This window comes from Leopardus geoffroyi, chromosome C3 (assembly GCF_018350155.1).
Source record: "Leopardus geoffroyi isolate Oge1 chromosome C3, O.geoffroyi_Oge1_pat1.0, whole genome shotgun sequence".
In the NCBI taxonomy this organism is placed as follows: domain Eukaryota; kingdom Metazoa; phylum Chordata; class Mammalia; order Carnivora; family Felidae; genus Leopardus; species Leopardus geoffroyi.
In genome coordinates, this window is record NC_059338.1 from 3,565,992 (window position 1) to 3,583,674 (window position 17,683).

At 38.7% G+C, this 17,683-nt stretch overlaps 1 protein-coding gene across 1 annotated transcript; it reads left to right on the forward strand.

Annotated features, from left to right (window-relative positions):
* The first annotated feature begins 11,334 nt into the window (after positions 1 to 11,334).
* On the forward strand, positions 11,335 to 12,276 carry LOC123586041 (olfactory receptor 10K1). Its single transcript, XM_045454853.1, has one exon. It carries the CDS (start codon positions 11,335 to 11,337, stop codon positions 12,274 to 12,276), a length of 942 nt encoding a protein of 313 aa, XP_045310809.1.
* Positions 12,277 to 17,683: the final 5,407 nt, after the last annotated feature.

Consider the following 17,683-nt stretch of genomic DNA (forward strand, 5'->3'; position numbering starts at 1 on the left):
GTTTCTTTTTGTTTGTTTGTTTGTTTTGTGTTGTTTTTATATTCCAGATACTAAATAATTAAAAAATTTAAAATGTCATACGTGATGAACACAATTTAGAAACAGAGGACCCAGATACCAAGAAAAGCTACTGAGCAACACTGACCATGTGATATTGGCATAAGACTGAACACTTGAATCAATGGAACAGACGCAAACTGTGGAAATGGCACCGTGCACATATGCCCAGCGGATTTTCGGCAAAGATGCTAAGGTTTTTCTAATTTTTTTTTTCAACGTTTTTTATTTATTTTTGGGACAGAGAGAGACAGAGCATGAGCGGGAGAGGGGCAGAGAGAGAGGGAGACACAGAATCGGAAACAGGCTCCAGGCTCTGAGCCATCAGCCCAGATCCTGACGCGGGGCTCGAACTCACGGACCGCGAGATCGTGACCTGGCTGAAGTCGGACGCTTAACCGACTGCGCCACCCAGGCGCCCCGATGCTAAGGTTTTTCAATGAAGAAAAGATAGTCTTTTCAATGCACTGCGATGGAAATATTGGATGTACATATTAAAAAAATACAAACCTTGACCTTTACCAAAAGTCATACACAATTTAACCTACAAATATCAAAGCTATGCAAATTTGGGGGGAAAAAACTTAGAAATTCTGCAACTTTGAGTAGACAAATAATTAGATTGACAGAAGATAGAAAACATGAATCACGAAAGGAAAAAAAGTGATGAATTGAACTACACCTACATCAAAAATGTTGCTATTCCAAAATTAGAATGTTGATGGTTGCACAACTCTGATTATATGGACAACTACTGAGCTGTGTACTTTAAAGCTGTAAATAAAATGGCTTGCAAATTATAGTTCTTTTTTATGTTATTTAAAAATTTTTTATTGTTTTTTAATTTATTTTTTGAGAGAGAGACAGAGAGGAAATTGGGGGCAGAGACGGAGAGGGAGACAGAATCCAAAGCAGGCTCCAGTCTCTGAGCTAGTAGCACGGAGCCTGATGCGGGGCTCGAACTCACGAACTGTGAGATCATGACCTGAGCTGAAGTCAGAGGCTTAACCGATTGAGTCACCCAGGCGCCCCTACAAATTACATTTCATTAAAACTAGTATAGCAAAGGCATAATCAATGAAATTAAAAGGTAAACCACATAGTAGGAGAACATATTTGCAAAATTTATATCTAATAATAGACTCTTATCCAGAATACAAACGTATCTCTTACAGAAGAAAAAACAGAAAGGCAGACCAATTAATGAAAATTCAGTCAAAGCTTTTGAACACGTACTTGGTTCACAAGAAATTACAAATAGCCAGAAGCACATGAAAAACTGCCCAGCACACTTAATCTTCAAGTACATGCATCATCAAGGTACCGTGAAATGTCACTCCCCTTGTGGGCTGTTGAAAAGATGAACAGTAGAAAAAGCAGACAGGATGTGAGGGTGCTGGAGCCCTCCTGCGTTGCTGGTAGAAATTAGTCACCATATAGCCTTTCTGGAAAACAGTTTGACACTTTATAAATGGTTAGATTTACCTCTACCAGCTGGCACAGCCATCCCCCTCGTAGATACTTACCAAAGATAAATGAACATATATGTCTGCATAATGAATTGGAGACTCATTTCATAAGAGTTTTACTCTGATTAGCCTCAAACTGGAAATAAGCCAAATGTCCTCCAACAGTTCAACAAATGAATAAATTGTGGTGTGTTTGTAAATGGAATGCTGTTAAGCAATAAACAGAAAACGGATAAATGCAACAAAATAAGTGAATCTCAAAAACCTTACGCTCAGTGAAAGATAGAAGACACAAAAATGAACATACTATTTGATTTCATTTTTATGAAATTATGGAAAAGATCAAACCATATCAATAAAAACAAGTTTAGTGTTTTTCTACAGGTGTGGGTTGAGTGGAATTGACCATAAACAGATGGGAAGGAACTTTTGGGGGTTGTAGAAATGTTTTATGTCTTGATGGGGTGGTTATTGCTTGGGTATATGCATCTTTCAAAACTCACCAAACTGTACATTTAAATTGGAAACATTTTATGGCATATAAAGGAATCTCTGTAAGGTTAGTTTTCAATGGCAGAAAATATTTTAATAAAAATTAAAAAAACTAGTTGGAACCCTTTTAATTCAAAGTCGAAATGTAATTTGTGAACCACGTAGTCTGACAAATCCATAAAGACCAAAAGCAAAAGAAAAATAAGACAGTGTTATAAGTAGAAAAATTCCAAAAGTTGAAGGAATACCTGATAAATTTTTGTAAAATGTTTTACCCCTACTAAGATGTAACAAAGGAATGTCAAAAGAGGCAAATAACATTTTTATCTTTCATCTTGACTAGAACTGAAAGGTTAGAAAAAGCACTATATATATATATATATATATATATATATATATATATATATGTCATGGAGAAATTGACTTGTCCACAGATAATTAAAGTATACATTTATAGCATTATTATAAAGCTCCCGCATCTACTGCAAAGATTGATGTCAGATCATACATAGCTGTTTTCTGAGAGCAAACCCACTTGAGGTATTTAAAGTAATGAAAGATTTGATAGAGGACTTAGAGATATATATCTGTTGAAGGCCAAGAGAAGGAATGTCAGGAGGGTTGTTCTTGACTTTCAGCATTTAAAAGGATGATAGGGAGGCCCCACCTATGGTTTTGGCTGATGCAGCCCTAGAGAGTGATTCTCAGGAAATCCAAATGCCAAGGGCAAAAGCCTGTACCTACCATCTGCAGGCATAACATGTTCCCAGAAAACACTGCCTTTCCTTCTCTTCCATTATCTATACAGCTCTAAATATGTCTCAAATTCTCCTGGCAAGTGAAGGGATTCAGGGCAGTCTCCCCCTTCCCTTCACTCCCCCAGAATGTACCATTTTGGCATGTGAGTTATTTTGAGCTGAAGGCACTTGAGACCTTGTGGGCTCAATAGAAACTTTTGTCCTGCCTTAACCACACAGAAGAATCTAAACTGGTGGTGATTCCCCCAAATAAAGGTTATTAACAGATAAATCTGATCTGAGTGACCCATCTACCTGGTAGGGCAAACACGTAATTACCAAACATCCGCTCTTTTTATTTCCTTCTGAAGTGCATTCCTTTTTTCTGAAATCCCAGACCCCTACCCCTTCTCCTTAGTTGGGAATGACATTATAGACCTCATTTTGCCTAACTGTCTTTGGAATTTCCATGTCTTTGGGGATTCTCCATATGTATACCTATTAATTTTAATTGATTTTCTCCTGTTAATCTATCTCATGTCAATTCTTTAGTCCAGTTAGAAGGACCTTTGAGGGTATAGGAATTCTTGCTCCTTGACACAAAGAATCTGGACAGACTCCAGGAATTTGAGGGTTTCTGTCCTTGTAGAAGAGTACAGTAAAGAGAGCCTTAGAATTATAAGTATGATATGAAGTATAAACAAAATATAACCAGCCCAATTTTTCCTTTTGGATATTCAACATCCATACATAACCTTCTTTTCTTGTTTCCATTTCCAAACAGTAGTAACTAATATGATGCAAATAGACCTCACACAGTATGTCCACATTCATCTTCCAAAAAAGGAGACACGGTGCCACGGGTTAAGTATTCCCTGATGGCCTTGTTTTAAATATTGAATTATGATGTTTATCACCAGCAGCACACCTTATATATACTAGTCTATTAAGAAAAGGGGGAGTATGGTTAACATATACAGATATATACATCATTAGGCAAGCAAGAAAATAAAACACAGCTACTGCAACCCTCATTTCTGGAATTTATCACACGACTGTCATAGTTATTTATGATTTTTTTCTTTCACCTATTGAACAGTCTTTTGAACTTAGCCAACACCTCAACATTTCCAAACAATCTAGCCATTGTGACTTTGCCTCATTTAGGTTGTTTCAATCAAAATTTGTATATGAAGTAATAAAAGATGCCCTATCTTCTCTCCTAGATTCCTGACACACTCTTCCCTGCCCTAGTAGTGCTCCTTAAAAAACAGTAGCCATAAAGGAAGACAGCGAGTGAGGAAGAAAGGAAGAAAGAAACAAACCACAAAACAATCAGAAGACAATGAACAAAATGGCAAGAGTAAGTCCTTCACTAGTCACTTTAAATGTTGATGGAGTAAATTCTCCAAATAAGAGACAGAATGACTGAATAAATAAAAGCACGAGATCCAACAATGTCTTGCCTGCAAATGACTCGCTTTAGCTTTTTTGGACACATATAGGCTAAAAGTGAGGGATGGAAAAAAGATATCCCATGAACATGGTAAACAGAAAAAGAACAGAGGTGGCTCTCTTCATATCAGACAAGATACACTGAAGTCAAAGCTGCTACAAGAGACAAAAAGGTCGTTACATAATGATAAAAGTGCCAATTTAATAGGAAGATATAACAGTTATGGATATATATGCATCCTACATCAAAGCACCTAAATGTGTAAAACAAATATTGACAGCTCTGAAGGGAGAAACAGATAGCAGTCCAATAATAGGAGGAGATTTCAAAGTGTCACCTTCCATAAAAGGGTCATTCATACAGAAAGTTGGTCAAGAAAACGAAGAATGGAACAACAGTATAGAACAAATGGATCTAACAGACATATATAGAACTCTCCATCCAATTGCAGAAGAATGCATTGCCTTTTCAAGTGCACACAGGACATCCTCTAGGATAGATCACATGCTAGGACACAAAATGAGTCTCAACAAATTCAGAATCAACATCATTCCAAGTAACTTTTCTGACTACAATGGAATGAAATCAGAAATCACTGACAGCAAGAACATGCGAAAATTCACAAATAGATGGAAACTAAACGAGCACACTCTTGATAATCACTGGGGCAAAGAGGAATTTAAAAGAGCATTTAAAGAATATCTTGAGACAAACAAAAAATGAAAATACAACATAGTAGGGTGTACAGGCTGCAGCATACGTAGAATTAAGAGGAAAGTTTGTAGCTATAAATGCCTAAAAAAGTACAGATCTCAAATAAACAAACTGACACCATACTTTTAGGAAGACAAAAAAAGAGAACAAACTAAGCCCAAAGTTAACAGGAGTGAAATAATAATTATTAGAGAATAAACACACCAAAAGGATACTAGAAAGCCAGTATAAAAGAATGATCAACCAAACCAAGTCTACTCTTTTTGAAAACAAAAATAAAAACAAAATCGACAAAACTTCCACCAGAGTAATTGAAGTAAAAGACAGAAGACTCAAATAAATGAAATAAAAAATGAAAGAAGAGACACATACAACGTATGCCTGAGAATCAGAAAGGATCATAGGGGGCTATTATGAACAATCGTACTGCTACAAATTGGATAAATTCCTAAAAACATATAATCCACCAAAATTGTATCAAGAAGAAACAGAAAGCTTGACAAGCCCAATTACAAATAAAGAAATTGATCTGTAATCGAAAATTTCCCAGCAAGGAAAAGCCCAGACCAGATAGTATCACGGGTACTTTCTACCAAACGTGTGATGAAAAATTAACACCAATCCTTTTAATCTCTTCCAAAAAAGAGAAGAGGGAATGATTTCAAACTCTTTTCATGAGGGTAATATTACCCTGACGCCAAAGGCAAAGACAGCACAGAAATATCATGGGCCAGCATCTCTGATAAACACAGATGCAGAAGTCCTCAGCAAGATCCTGGGAAACTGAATACAAGGACCATTACAATTATTACACATTATGATCAAGTGAGACTTACTCTTGAAATGCAGAAAGTTCAAAGTGCACCAATCAATCAGTGTGATAGACCACACTAACAAAAGGAGAGAAAAAACATGATCAAAACAAAAATGCGGAGAAAGCATTTGACAAAGTACAACATCCATTCATGATTAAAACTCTTAACAAATTGGGTAGAGTAGGAATTTACTAGGACATAATAAAGGCCATAGATGAAAAGCCCACAGCTAAATTATATTATCAATGGATGAATAGGTGAAGAAAACATATGTGTGTGTATATATATACAGATATATATATATGAAGAAAAAATATATATTGTATATGCTAATCACAAGTGTTCTCACCACACACACAGGTTGTAACTATGTGACGTGACTGATATGTTAAGGGGCTTTATTGTGATAACCATTTCACAATGTATACGTATATCAAAGCATCATAATGTATATCTTAAATACGTACAATTTTTTGTGAAGTTGGAAAAAGTTTCCAAATCAAAAGTGAAAATAGATTAAAAATGTTTTAAAGAGAGAAAAAATACCTATTGTTTCTGTCATGGGGGAAACAAATGACAGGTAACCTCTGGAACTGATAAGCCTAAACACTGAGGAGTGTATCTTTCAAAAAATCTACATATGCATTGAAATATGTAGCTATGTTCCTCTGCTAAAGGATACTCGCAAAAATCATCTATCTGTAACTTACAGATAGATAAGCTAAGTTTAAATTCTTAGATTGAGGAAACGCGTTCCGAAAAATAAAATCGATTCTGTGGCAAGCATAAGGAAATCGGACCAACTACCCTAGCTAGAGGAATAAACCCCTTTCTGCCTCTAGATCGTTTGTAGACCAAAGCGGACTGAAGCGGCCAAGGGCAAGTCTCAATTTCCCGTCTCGAGTTTCCTGGCACAGGTAACACTCCTGGGAGAAATCATGGCTCTGAACTACAAAGCCCAACCTTATGGGTGTCGGTCAGGGTGCAAAGGAAGGAACTCTTTCCGTCTCCTCTCACACGGATTCCCAGACTCACACGTGCTGGCTGCTGGCCCAGGGGCACAGTACGTTGTTTGCGAGTTCGGAGGAGACTCACAACTCCATCCAGGGTGGTCACACTGTTGGTGCTGCTAGTGAGGCTCCAGGAAGCCACTTCTTTGTTCTACCAGGACACCTCCTTTGAGTGGTGGGGTACAGAGAGGGAGCCTGCTTGCCAGTATGATTCACTAAATAATCACCGTTTTCTTACTGACGTGAGAGGTCACTTCTGTCAAAGCCCGAGTTTCAAATATGCACACATTAATTCCTGAGCGGTCCTCTCTGTGTCTCTGTATTATTGGTTTCTTCCTGTTCCCACAGCATGCTCTTTTTATTTCTAAGGCGGCTTACTCCTGGGAAGGGTGAGCCTCCATATTACCCGTCGTTTCTCAACAGTGTCTTATTCTTCCACGGTAAACCTTAGAACTTTGATGGTCAGTCTACCTTCACAATTCGTGCTGGGAGTTTGCCTGGAGCTACAGTCACTTTGGATTCACTTGGTTGAAAGTGACAACTTTGTTTAGTCACTCCAGTAAAAAAAAAAAAAACATTTGTAGACAACAAACAATTTAATGATAGAACTCAAGTACGCTGAAGATACGTGCCAAAAGCTTAGGTTTTGGCAGAATATCTCAATGTCTCTAATTAGAATATCTATGGACAAGAACCCGAGAAGATGAATTTGTAATTAAGTCCATTTTGACCCTTACAAACACTAAAGTTGAGAAGCAACTTTATATACTGTTATTCCCAACATAAGATACTCTTTTTCCTGACAGAAATTCAATGAAACCTTTCCACATGGTCTCTGCAATACAGGTTTTATTATGGTGGTTTCTCCTTCGCCATCTATCACAGATGGACTGAACTTCCAGTGAAGACACGGGCTAACTTTGCTCATGGCTCCTTCTCCCCAGGTTCCTCAGCAAAGGGTACCTTTAAGAAATTGGTGACATTAGTTTTCCCAAACAGGCTTGATGTTCTAATTAACCCCAAGACGATGTCTCCAGTAGTAGATACAGCCTCAGGAGTCCAACGATCACAGTACATGTTGCTAATAACCACACTGCCTGCTGGTCACCAGAATGTCTACAGAGAGTGACTTTGGCTGGAGAGGTCGAGGGTGCTGATGGGTGAAAGGGGCTTCCTATATTGATGCAGATAAGAGCTTCTACGTAGGGCAGGTTCACTCTGTCTGCTTTCCTTTCTTCAGATTCTAATCTTTGGCTTAGGATCTAGTTGTCAAGGGTTCCCACATACCGAACAGCTCCTTCTGTCTGGATTGAAAGGAAGAGGGCAATGTAGGTACTTACTGAACAGCGGGGATGTTGACGTAGTCTGGGGCTTTGTGGTGCATGAACCTGAGTGATGAGTGGTGCTTGTGAACATCAACCCCACCCCTGACAAAGGACATCAAGTGATGGCAGCTCCTGTAAGTGGCAGGCTTGAGAAGGAGAATCAGGGGCTACTTTTAACTCAAAGCCCTAAGAGTGATTCAGTATGCTCCATAAAGTTCTCTGAATTTTCTTAATGAGCAGACTGGGTCAGTCTTGTTCCTAGCTAGATTTTCTTTTCCTTTCTTTTCGATTGGATGGCTCATGGATGAAAAGAAACAGATACTGAGCCTCCACTTGTCTCTCTGCCGTGTATTCATGGATGACTGTTGTTAGCTATATTGGAAATCTGATGCTTAGACTCCATTTTAATAGGGCAAGTTCAGGTTTTCCATGTGTATCTAAGAAGATAAGATCTTCTTTACTATCTGATGCTGCCTCCATAGTTTCTCTCAGTTTATTGATTGGGGCTTTTCCTAAAATAAATATCTGAATGTCTCAAAAGTTTTGCGTCCAAACTTTATGTAGAGTTGTCCTCTTTTTTGAGGTACCCAGTACCCTCATGTATCGAGTCACTATTTAAATCCAGGTTACATAATATCCCAAGGAGGCATCTAAGGAGTTGGAAAGATAAGCTGTGCGAGTGTCATATCCTAGAATCATAACCTGAATTCCATCCATAAGTTCTAGAATATAAGGGCACTTTAGGGATCACCATTGAGAGAATCTTGGATTTCCTGAGTGGAAAGGACTCTTAGGGGTCGGTACTCCACTCTCACCTTAAGTCAAAAGTCCTTCTGCAAGACACTGTTCAAGGAATTTCTGCTTAAATACTTTTCCATGCGTCCTGACAGTTCATTACAGTGATTGCTTACTCCAGCCCCTTTAATGTTAAAGAGACCAAATATCCAAATGACGTGCCTTGCCCAAAGTCACACAAAGCTAGACCTAACATATAGGTCTTCTCACATCAAATGGAAGGATCTTTTACCTTAATTTTATAGCATGCTGGTATTGGGCTGGAAAATCTTCTTAAAATTTTTCTGCTCTTGTATCTTTCCATCCACAGTATAGACCTAACTCACTGTGGTGGTCTCTGATGTTTTCTTGGGCGGACGAGCACTGCTTTCTCAGATGGACTGTGCCTCTGGGTCCCCAGACACCACAAAAAGGGCATATATGCTGATCACACAACTCACTTAGATGGTGCAGTTATATTCATAGTATATAAGAAAAGTCCACTTGACTGAAATCAGCTGTTCTCATGGGTCTGAGTGACGAATAACCCAAAATATTATTTTGGTGTTGGGTAGATACCAAAAATTATCTCGTTATTTGTAATTAGGTAGATTATTTGGTATTGGGTACTGGGTATTTGGTATTGAATATTTTGGTATTGGGTACCCTTTCACAATCAAGGAAATTCAAGCCTCCAGAATTCTACATATCATATGAGTGGAGTGAGGGTATAGTGGGAATTCAGCATGGATTAGGTAAAAAAAGATCCAGAAAGATCTTTGAAAGGGGCTAAGACAAGGATAACTAATGAGCATAAATTCAGATTTGCCTCAGTGTCTTGAAATAGATGGAAATCCATTTGTCCTGGTGAGGGTGTCATGTACAGATATTGTCTCATTGTTTTGTTTTTCTTAGTATAGTAAACATACAGCTATTACATACATATGTATATAGTGGGGATAGATGGGGTATATACATATTTCATATTTTATTTAACAGAAATATCCTTATAATTGCAGAATTAAAAATTCCTATTATTTGTTAAAGAAATTTAAAACCAGCATATGTGAGTATCCTAATACTAACTTCAAATGAATGAATGATTATATCTATTGAAGTTTAGAACCAGTTTCTATCATGTAAGAAAGAACAAAAATGTATTATCTCTAAATTCTAGGCATAGATACAATGAGTTTCAGAAATTTCCCATCATTTACCTTAAAATCTAAGAATCTAAGGTTTTCTCTTGGCTAAAAGAACACAAAAACAAACAATTCTGGTGGCAGATGGAAATAATTCCTCAACCTAAAAGTATATAAATACACCGAAAGGTGTGTAAATAAAGATTGGATGCAATCTAAATAAAGGCTAGGTGATTTTGCTTCCTGAGAACACTTTCTTCACTCACTAGGCTTAGAAAGTTGGGAAATACACCCAGTAAAAAATGATCTGATATAAGCGCTAAAAATGACTTTAGAAATGCTCCTTTCTAGTAGTTTGCAGACCATGTTTAGTAGCCAAATATTCAAAAGGAATCTTGTTGACAATAATATATAAAAGACATAAAGCCTGTGAGTTATGATGGGACACGGGAACCTGGAAAACAGACCAATTGTTGCATTCTTTTTCATGCTCTGTGACAACCTCTGCGCCATTTTGGGGAGAATTCTCTTCTCTGAGTTTCTCTGAGGCATGGAAAATGGGAAAAGGGAGGCGAGCTGCAAATGCCACAAAGGTAGTGAATCTCTTTTCACCACCCTGGTGACTCTTCTCTTCCTAGGAAAGGAGACCTTCTTTAAAGCAGTGCTGTCTTCTGTTCCCGCCCTGGCTCGGGGTTCCAGTGTGGAGCCTCCAGTAATGTCCGTAATCGCTGGCTTAGTCTGCCAGAGATAACACTAAAGGTGTTTCTTTCCTTATTGTTTGGGGTACTGCCATAAGATTGTTGTAATGAATAATCGACATGGATATATGCAGTGCTTACCACACATCCTAGCATATAATAAGTCATCAACAAACACAATTCCCTTCACACATTTGCTGGACATCATCTAATTCTTCCTCTCCCTTCCTATGGTTGGATAAACTGAGGTTCGTACGCTGTGTCCCAACGCCACTCATTCCTTCATTCCACATTCCAAGTTCAGATGGCTGAAGTTAAACTTAGTTTTTCCTTTTGGAGAGCTAGTTTCCTTGGGCTTGGAGTGGGCAAGAGAAACACAATAATCCCTAAGGAAGACGCAAAAGGAAACAGACAGTTCCTTAATACTTGGCTAGAGAGATAACATGGTCTTAGTCTTAGAGAATGCCTCCTAGTTGGCCGTCAGTTCGTTGGTTGTATATTTCGCCTTAATCCTTTTCTTAGCAGAGCTTTCCGAGGAGGAATGAAGTTCTTGCTGCCTGCAGACTTTGCGCTGAGCTTCCCATACATTTCCCGGATCCTGGCCTCTGTCTCTGTCCATGACTCTCCTTTCTGCAGGTGCTGTCCATGGAGTGGGGCAACGGGACCCTGGTGACAGAGTTCGTCTTCCTCGGCTTCTCCTCTCTGGCTGGGCTGCAGCGGCTGCTCTTTGTTGCCTTCCTGCCCCTCTACCTGTTCACTCTGGGCACCAATGCCATCATCGTTTCCACCATCGTGCTAGACAGAGCCCTTCACACCCCCATGTACTTCTTCCTCGCTGTCCTCTCCTGCTCTGAGACCTGCTACACCTTCGTCATCGTACCCAAGATGCTGGTTGACCTCCTGGCCCAGAAGAAGACCATCTCCTTCCTGGGCTGTGCCATCCAGATGTTCACCTTCCTCTTCCTCGGCTGCTCTCACTCCTTCCTGCTGGCGGCCATGGGGTATGACCGCTACGTGGCCATCTGTAACCCTCTGCGCTACACGGAGCTCATGGGACACGGGGTGTGTGTGGGACTCGTGGCTGCTGCCTGTGCCTGTGGCTTTACTATTGCACAGATTATCACGTCCATGGTATTCCACCTGCCCTTCCGCGCCTCCAACCAGCTCCGTCACTACTTTTGTGACATCGCCCCTGTCCTCACGGTGGCATCGCACCACTCACGCCTCAGCCAGTTGGTCATATTCATGATTGGTGTGTTTGTCTTGGTCGTTCCCCTGCTACTTATCCTGATCTCGTACATTCGTATCATTTCCGCCATTCTGAAGATCCCATCCTCCACCGGCAGGTACAAGGCTTTCTCCACCTGTGCCTCTCATCTCATCGTGGTAACTGTTCATTATGGTTGTGCCTCTTTCATCTACTTAAGGCCCAAGTCCAGCTACTCCTCAAGTCAAGACACCCTCATATCTGTGTCCTACACCATCCTGACTCCGCTGTTCAATCCAATGATTTACAGTCTGAGAAATCAGGAGTTCAAGTCAGCCCTTCGAAGGGTAATGGGCCATACTTCATATCCTATTAACTAAACGATTTCATTAAAATTAAATTTGAACTGTTCAGTGAATTGTATGCCTTTTGTGCAACTTTTATTTTATAAATGGGATGCCTAGAATCATTTCATACTTTACAGTTCTAGTCATTTTATCCATCAGCTTGTAATAAGTTTGTATTCACATTTTAATTATTTTTGAGGAATTTTTCATTTGTTGTTCTCTAATATTTTCCATCGTGCTTTTGTTTCAAGGACATTTTTCATTTTACAGTCAAAGTTTTGGTTACTTGCTACTCTGAGAATCTTTCATTATCTTTAAGCTTAGTTTCCAATTTTTTCATTCAGTGATATATATTGTTTCTAAGCACTTAGTTTTTTGCATTTTACTAACATAGCCACAAGATTTTTTTAGCATTACGTAAGTTGAAGATTAAAACGGGGTTTTCCCTGTTTCTTAAAGAAGTATTTATTGAATTGCTATTGTATGTTAGGTGAGATCACCTCATGTTTGAAAGTTTGTTGAAATTCTGTGAAAGATACAGGTAGAGTGTCTCTTCTGAGGGAAAGCGCCATAGTAATATTCCTTGTAAGAAAATTGACCTCTAAGACCATTTTTATTTTGAGCAGATCACATCTGGAATTCAGTTTTCTACAAAATTATTCATCTCAGCTAGGCTTTGAAAATTATAAAATTTGTGCACAAATGTTCTGACTTTTGAAAATATCTTAGAAATGGTTATTTTCTGTGTCATTTTATACTATGTATATTTGGGTTAAATTTTTTTTTCTGGTTCATATAGTAGTTTGTAAGTTTTGTCTATTGTTTTCAAAGAGCTAATGTATGTGTGAATAAATGGATGAATTCTAGGGTTGTTTCTCCCCCCATATCGTTATTTGAAATTTTATTTGTATTATTATTCCTTTGAATTTTCCTGTAAATTGTTGTTTTATTTCTAACTTTCTGATCCTTTCTATGTACTTTTATTTTTTGATTTATTTTTTATATATAATTAGGCTGTGAAATTTCCTCTTATCACTGCTTTAAACTTAACCCATGTAGGGGCGCCTGGGTGGCTTAGTCAGTTAAATACCTGACTTCAGCTCAGGTCATGATCTTGTAGTCTGTGAGTTCAAGTCCCGCATTGGGCTCTGTGCTGACAGCTCAGAGCCGGAAGTCTGCTTTGGATTCTGTGTCCCCTGACCCCCACCCCCACTCCTCCCCTGCTTGTGCTCTGTCTCTCTCACTCTCTCTCGAAAATAAGTAAGTAAAATGTTAAAAAAAAACATTTAAAGTTTACCCATGTATTCTACTAAACAGTATGTAGTTGGTATTATTTATGGGACCTTATTTCATTTTGCTTTGTATTTCCCTTTTGACCAATAATTATTTAATAGATTTTTAAATTCTCAGATGGAAGAGCCTTTTTTTTTTTTTTCAACGTTTTTATTTATTTTTGGGACAGAGAGAGACAGAGCATGAACGGGGGAGGGGCAGAGAGAGAGGGAGACACAGAATCGGAAACAGGCTCCGGGCTCTGAGCCATCAGCCCAGAGCCCGACGTGGGGCTCGAACTCACGGACCGCGAGATCGTGACCTGGCTGAAGTCGGACGCTTAACTGACTGCGCCACCCAGGCGCCCCTGGAAGAGCCTTTTAACTTTGTTTTTCATTAACAGTGTATTATGCTGGGATTAAGGAATATTGTTTGTATTCTTACCACTTCATGACCTTCGTTCAAGGTTTTATTGGGGCTTAATACACAGCCAATATACCTACTTACTTCGTGTGCCTTGAAATGAACATGTGTACTTTTTCATTAGAACATAAAGTACAATAAATGCTCTTCAGATGTACTTCACTAATTTGCTGCTTAGGCCTTCTAAATTCTTAGCTATATTTTTCTTCCTGACCTGTTTGAATAGAGTGGTATATAAAAGTTACCCATTATTAGTGTGTGTCCTTGTAAACATTGTATAGTTTCTTATGAAGTTTGCATCAGTGTTTTTTGGAGAGGACATAAATTCACATCTATTACAATTTCACTGTGAATTGTACTTGCTGGCATTAAAAGTATTTTTGTTTTGTTTTATTACTGTCTTTCGTTGTTAATTTAATACTCCCGGCCTGAACCTTAAATTGTCAAACGTGGAGATACCTCTCTTGCTTGTTTGGTTTGTGAGTGCTGTACATAATTTCCCAACTCTGTATTTTTAGTCTTTCTGAATCACTTTTGTCAGTCTCTAGCATGTGCCCTATTTCCAGCCCAAGTGTTTGGACTCACTGGCAGAGGGAATAAATATGCAATCTGAAATTAGGAGGAAGTTCTACCAAAGGAGACGTCTTAACAAAAACCTACCTACACCAGGGCACTACCACATTCTTCTCCGTAATCCAAATTTAATTTATTTATTTATTGAACAAATACTGATCATGTTCACATTGTATTCTAGGAACACGTATGTTTAACAGGTGTCTGAAACACTTATGTTACCTCTTCCATTCCAATATTGTCCTTAATTTGTATCTCTCTTCAACTCTTACAGATGTCAGAAATGAAAATGTAAAATTTACATTTTTCTTCCACCTAAGAATGAAAATTTAGAGTCATTAGAGAAGGAACCTCCATGGAGGCCATTCCATTGATGTTTGTTTTAACAAATGGCTCCCAGAAAACTTCCAGCTTTCAATAAGTCCCCCGAGAATTTCTAAGAGGAACCTGACTAATCCCTATGGGGTATTAGAAAAGACCTTCTCTTTGGCCAACAAACTCTCATAGTGTATTACTATAGTTGCTAATGGGGGAAATTATGGACAAGCATCGGGCACAACGTGGTAATTAGCTCCCTGTGGAGGAGAGGATCTTAATTACCACCAAGGCACTGAGGCCAACGTAGAAAGAAAAGACCATCGGTGATACTCATTGAGGCATTAGCTAAACTACCCACAGAGAAGAGGCAAAGGTTATATTTTTCTGTGGAGTCAGGTAGAGAGTCTTCTCATGTTGGTCCAGGGAGTTTATGGAAAATGGAAGAAGACCTCTGGCACATTATGACAGAGAAGATAGTTTTGGCAAATTTCACCTAGAAACCTTTATAGACATTTCAAGGAAGTGTCTGAGATTGAAGACACCAGGATGTCACTGGGAAAGAGCCCTCTGACTTGAGGGATTGTAAAATCTTTATCTTTATTTAGAGACCTTGACTTCCTTATTGAAAAGAGCAGTGACACGCCAGTCATTTCTTGTATGTAAATATTTAAATCGTGGCATTGTCTCATGAATCTTTGACCGAGTTTCCCCCATCATCAGTAGTAGGAAATGTGATCAAATGACAGAAAGGATAAGTGGATAGTGGAAACTGGGGATAAAGGTGGAGGTCAACAGGGAAACAATCCATTAATGGACTATTCAATTTATTTATTCATCAGGCACTTATGTCTCATTCAAATATTGGGTTAAGTTTCAAGGATACAGAAGGAATAAGGCATGGTCCTTATCCCTGAGGGTTTCAAATCTACTGGAGACAAAATCAAGATGAAATAGTTTGGATATAACAGGTTGAGTATTTTGATAAAGACACAGGAAACAAGCTTGAAATATACTAAATATTAAATATAGTAGAAACAGCAAACTCTCCCTATACATATTAGAGGAAGTTCAGTGACTTTAAAAAATATGAATGATGGGAGGGCCACAGATGAAGGTGAGAGAATGTTAGAGGCTGAGATTTCCTTCTTTCTCTCTCTCTCTCCTTCCCTCCCTCTTTGTTTCTATGTCTTGCACACCCACTGTCTCAGCATAAAGTCTTGAAACGCAAGAGTGTATATAGAAAACTGTAAGTATGTCAGTTAATTCCTGTGTGATGGAAATTTAGAAAAGGAAGCTGTAAATGGAATTAAGAGTGGAGAATTAGCTGTCTTTTTAACCCGCTCAAGGAACTGGCTTCACCCACACTGATGAAGTCCTTGAACAAAGTAATGAAAAATCAATTCACCTTTTCCACTTGTTAAGAATACAATTGAATTACCCACTTTTTCCTTGTATTTATTCCCACCCCCCACACTCCTTATCTTCCCAATGCTCTTCTCTGAACTCATGGCATCCTTCTTTCCAAGCTCAGGGCGCTGTCTTTTATTTATCAAATATTGTATGCTGCATCACCAACCAAGATAAAGAGAAATGAAGTTTTTTATAGTGAATTTATTTTCAAATTTGAGTTCAGGCATAGGTTCCAAGGATGAGTCTGAAAAAGCAGATGATGTCTTGTGAGTGCTACAGGGGAGGGTCTTGGCATGGTCACTCAGTAATGTGGCCTTTCGTTCCTTTCAGAACCCCAACGGTCTTCGGCTAACTAGTCACTGCTCTTCCTGGGGATGGTCCCATAAAAGAGAAAGCACTAAAGAATGGAGCCTGGGCATTGGAAAAGTGGAGTTGACATTTCACTTTTGACTGGACTTTGTTCCAGTGAAAGCTCCTGATTTTAGTCCCGTTTCAAATTTTTGCTACTGTGTCTAAGCAAAAGAGCAAACCATGATAGAAATTTTAGTATTTGAAAAGATCTTCAAGACTAAATGTTATTTAAATGAAAATCAAAACCTTTAGCTAATTGAGATAATGGGAAAAATCACTTGATAAACCAAAAAGCAACAATTTTTAATGGCTCTTTTGTCTCTGCATTTAGAGAATGGCTTCAGAGACATTTTTCATCCCAAAATGTTGACGCCGAAGGTTAATAATATATGTTAAATTAATATTAAGGGAACAAGTTTGGAAGACGCCTGAAATCAAACCTCCTGGGCATTCTGAAATAATTCAGAAGAAAACCTGGGATCACGACTATTTATTTTTTCAGTAAGCTCTCAAGCCCCTGCTGTAAACTAGACATTGCTGTATGCATAGAGAGGCAAGTTCTGGTCTCTGGTTAAGTTGCAGTTTGTGAAATCAAAGATGACCTCATAACGGTGGTGATAATCAGGTTCTAGGGATAGCTGAAGAGACAAAGACAAAGTGATAATAAAGCATGACTAGGAAGTTGTAGGGAGAAGTCAATGTGTGCATGTTACTTTAACTGAGAATTTCATACAATTAAAAGAAGAAGAAAACAATCCCCACAAACATAAAGCATGGACGATTTCCAGATTTAGAAGGTAGATTGAAAAATGACCTGATTGTTCAAAGTTCCTCAATGCTGAAGTACATGTGGGGGAATACGGTGGCAGTTACGAGTGGAAAGTTACATTTGGGAAAAGTATGAGAGACAGAACATGATTGTCTTAACTTCATAGATAATTGAGGGTCATCTAATTTTGGTAAGAGGTTAGGATTTGTCCTGTATGAAGACAACTCTGGGGCCATAGTGGAGGATGGCTTAGAGCGGAACAAGATAAAATCCAGAGGGTCGGTTTATCATGTTCTTGGAGCAGTCCAGACAGGTGGTAAGTTC

What these genes read in the sequence shown, in the direction of transcription:
- LOC123586041 (XM_045454853.1), top strand. Translation starts at nt 11,335, where the DNA reads ATGGAGTGGGGCAACGGGACCCTGGTGACAGAGTTCGTCTTCCTCGGC.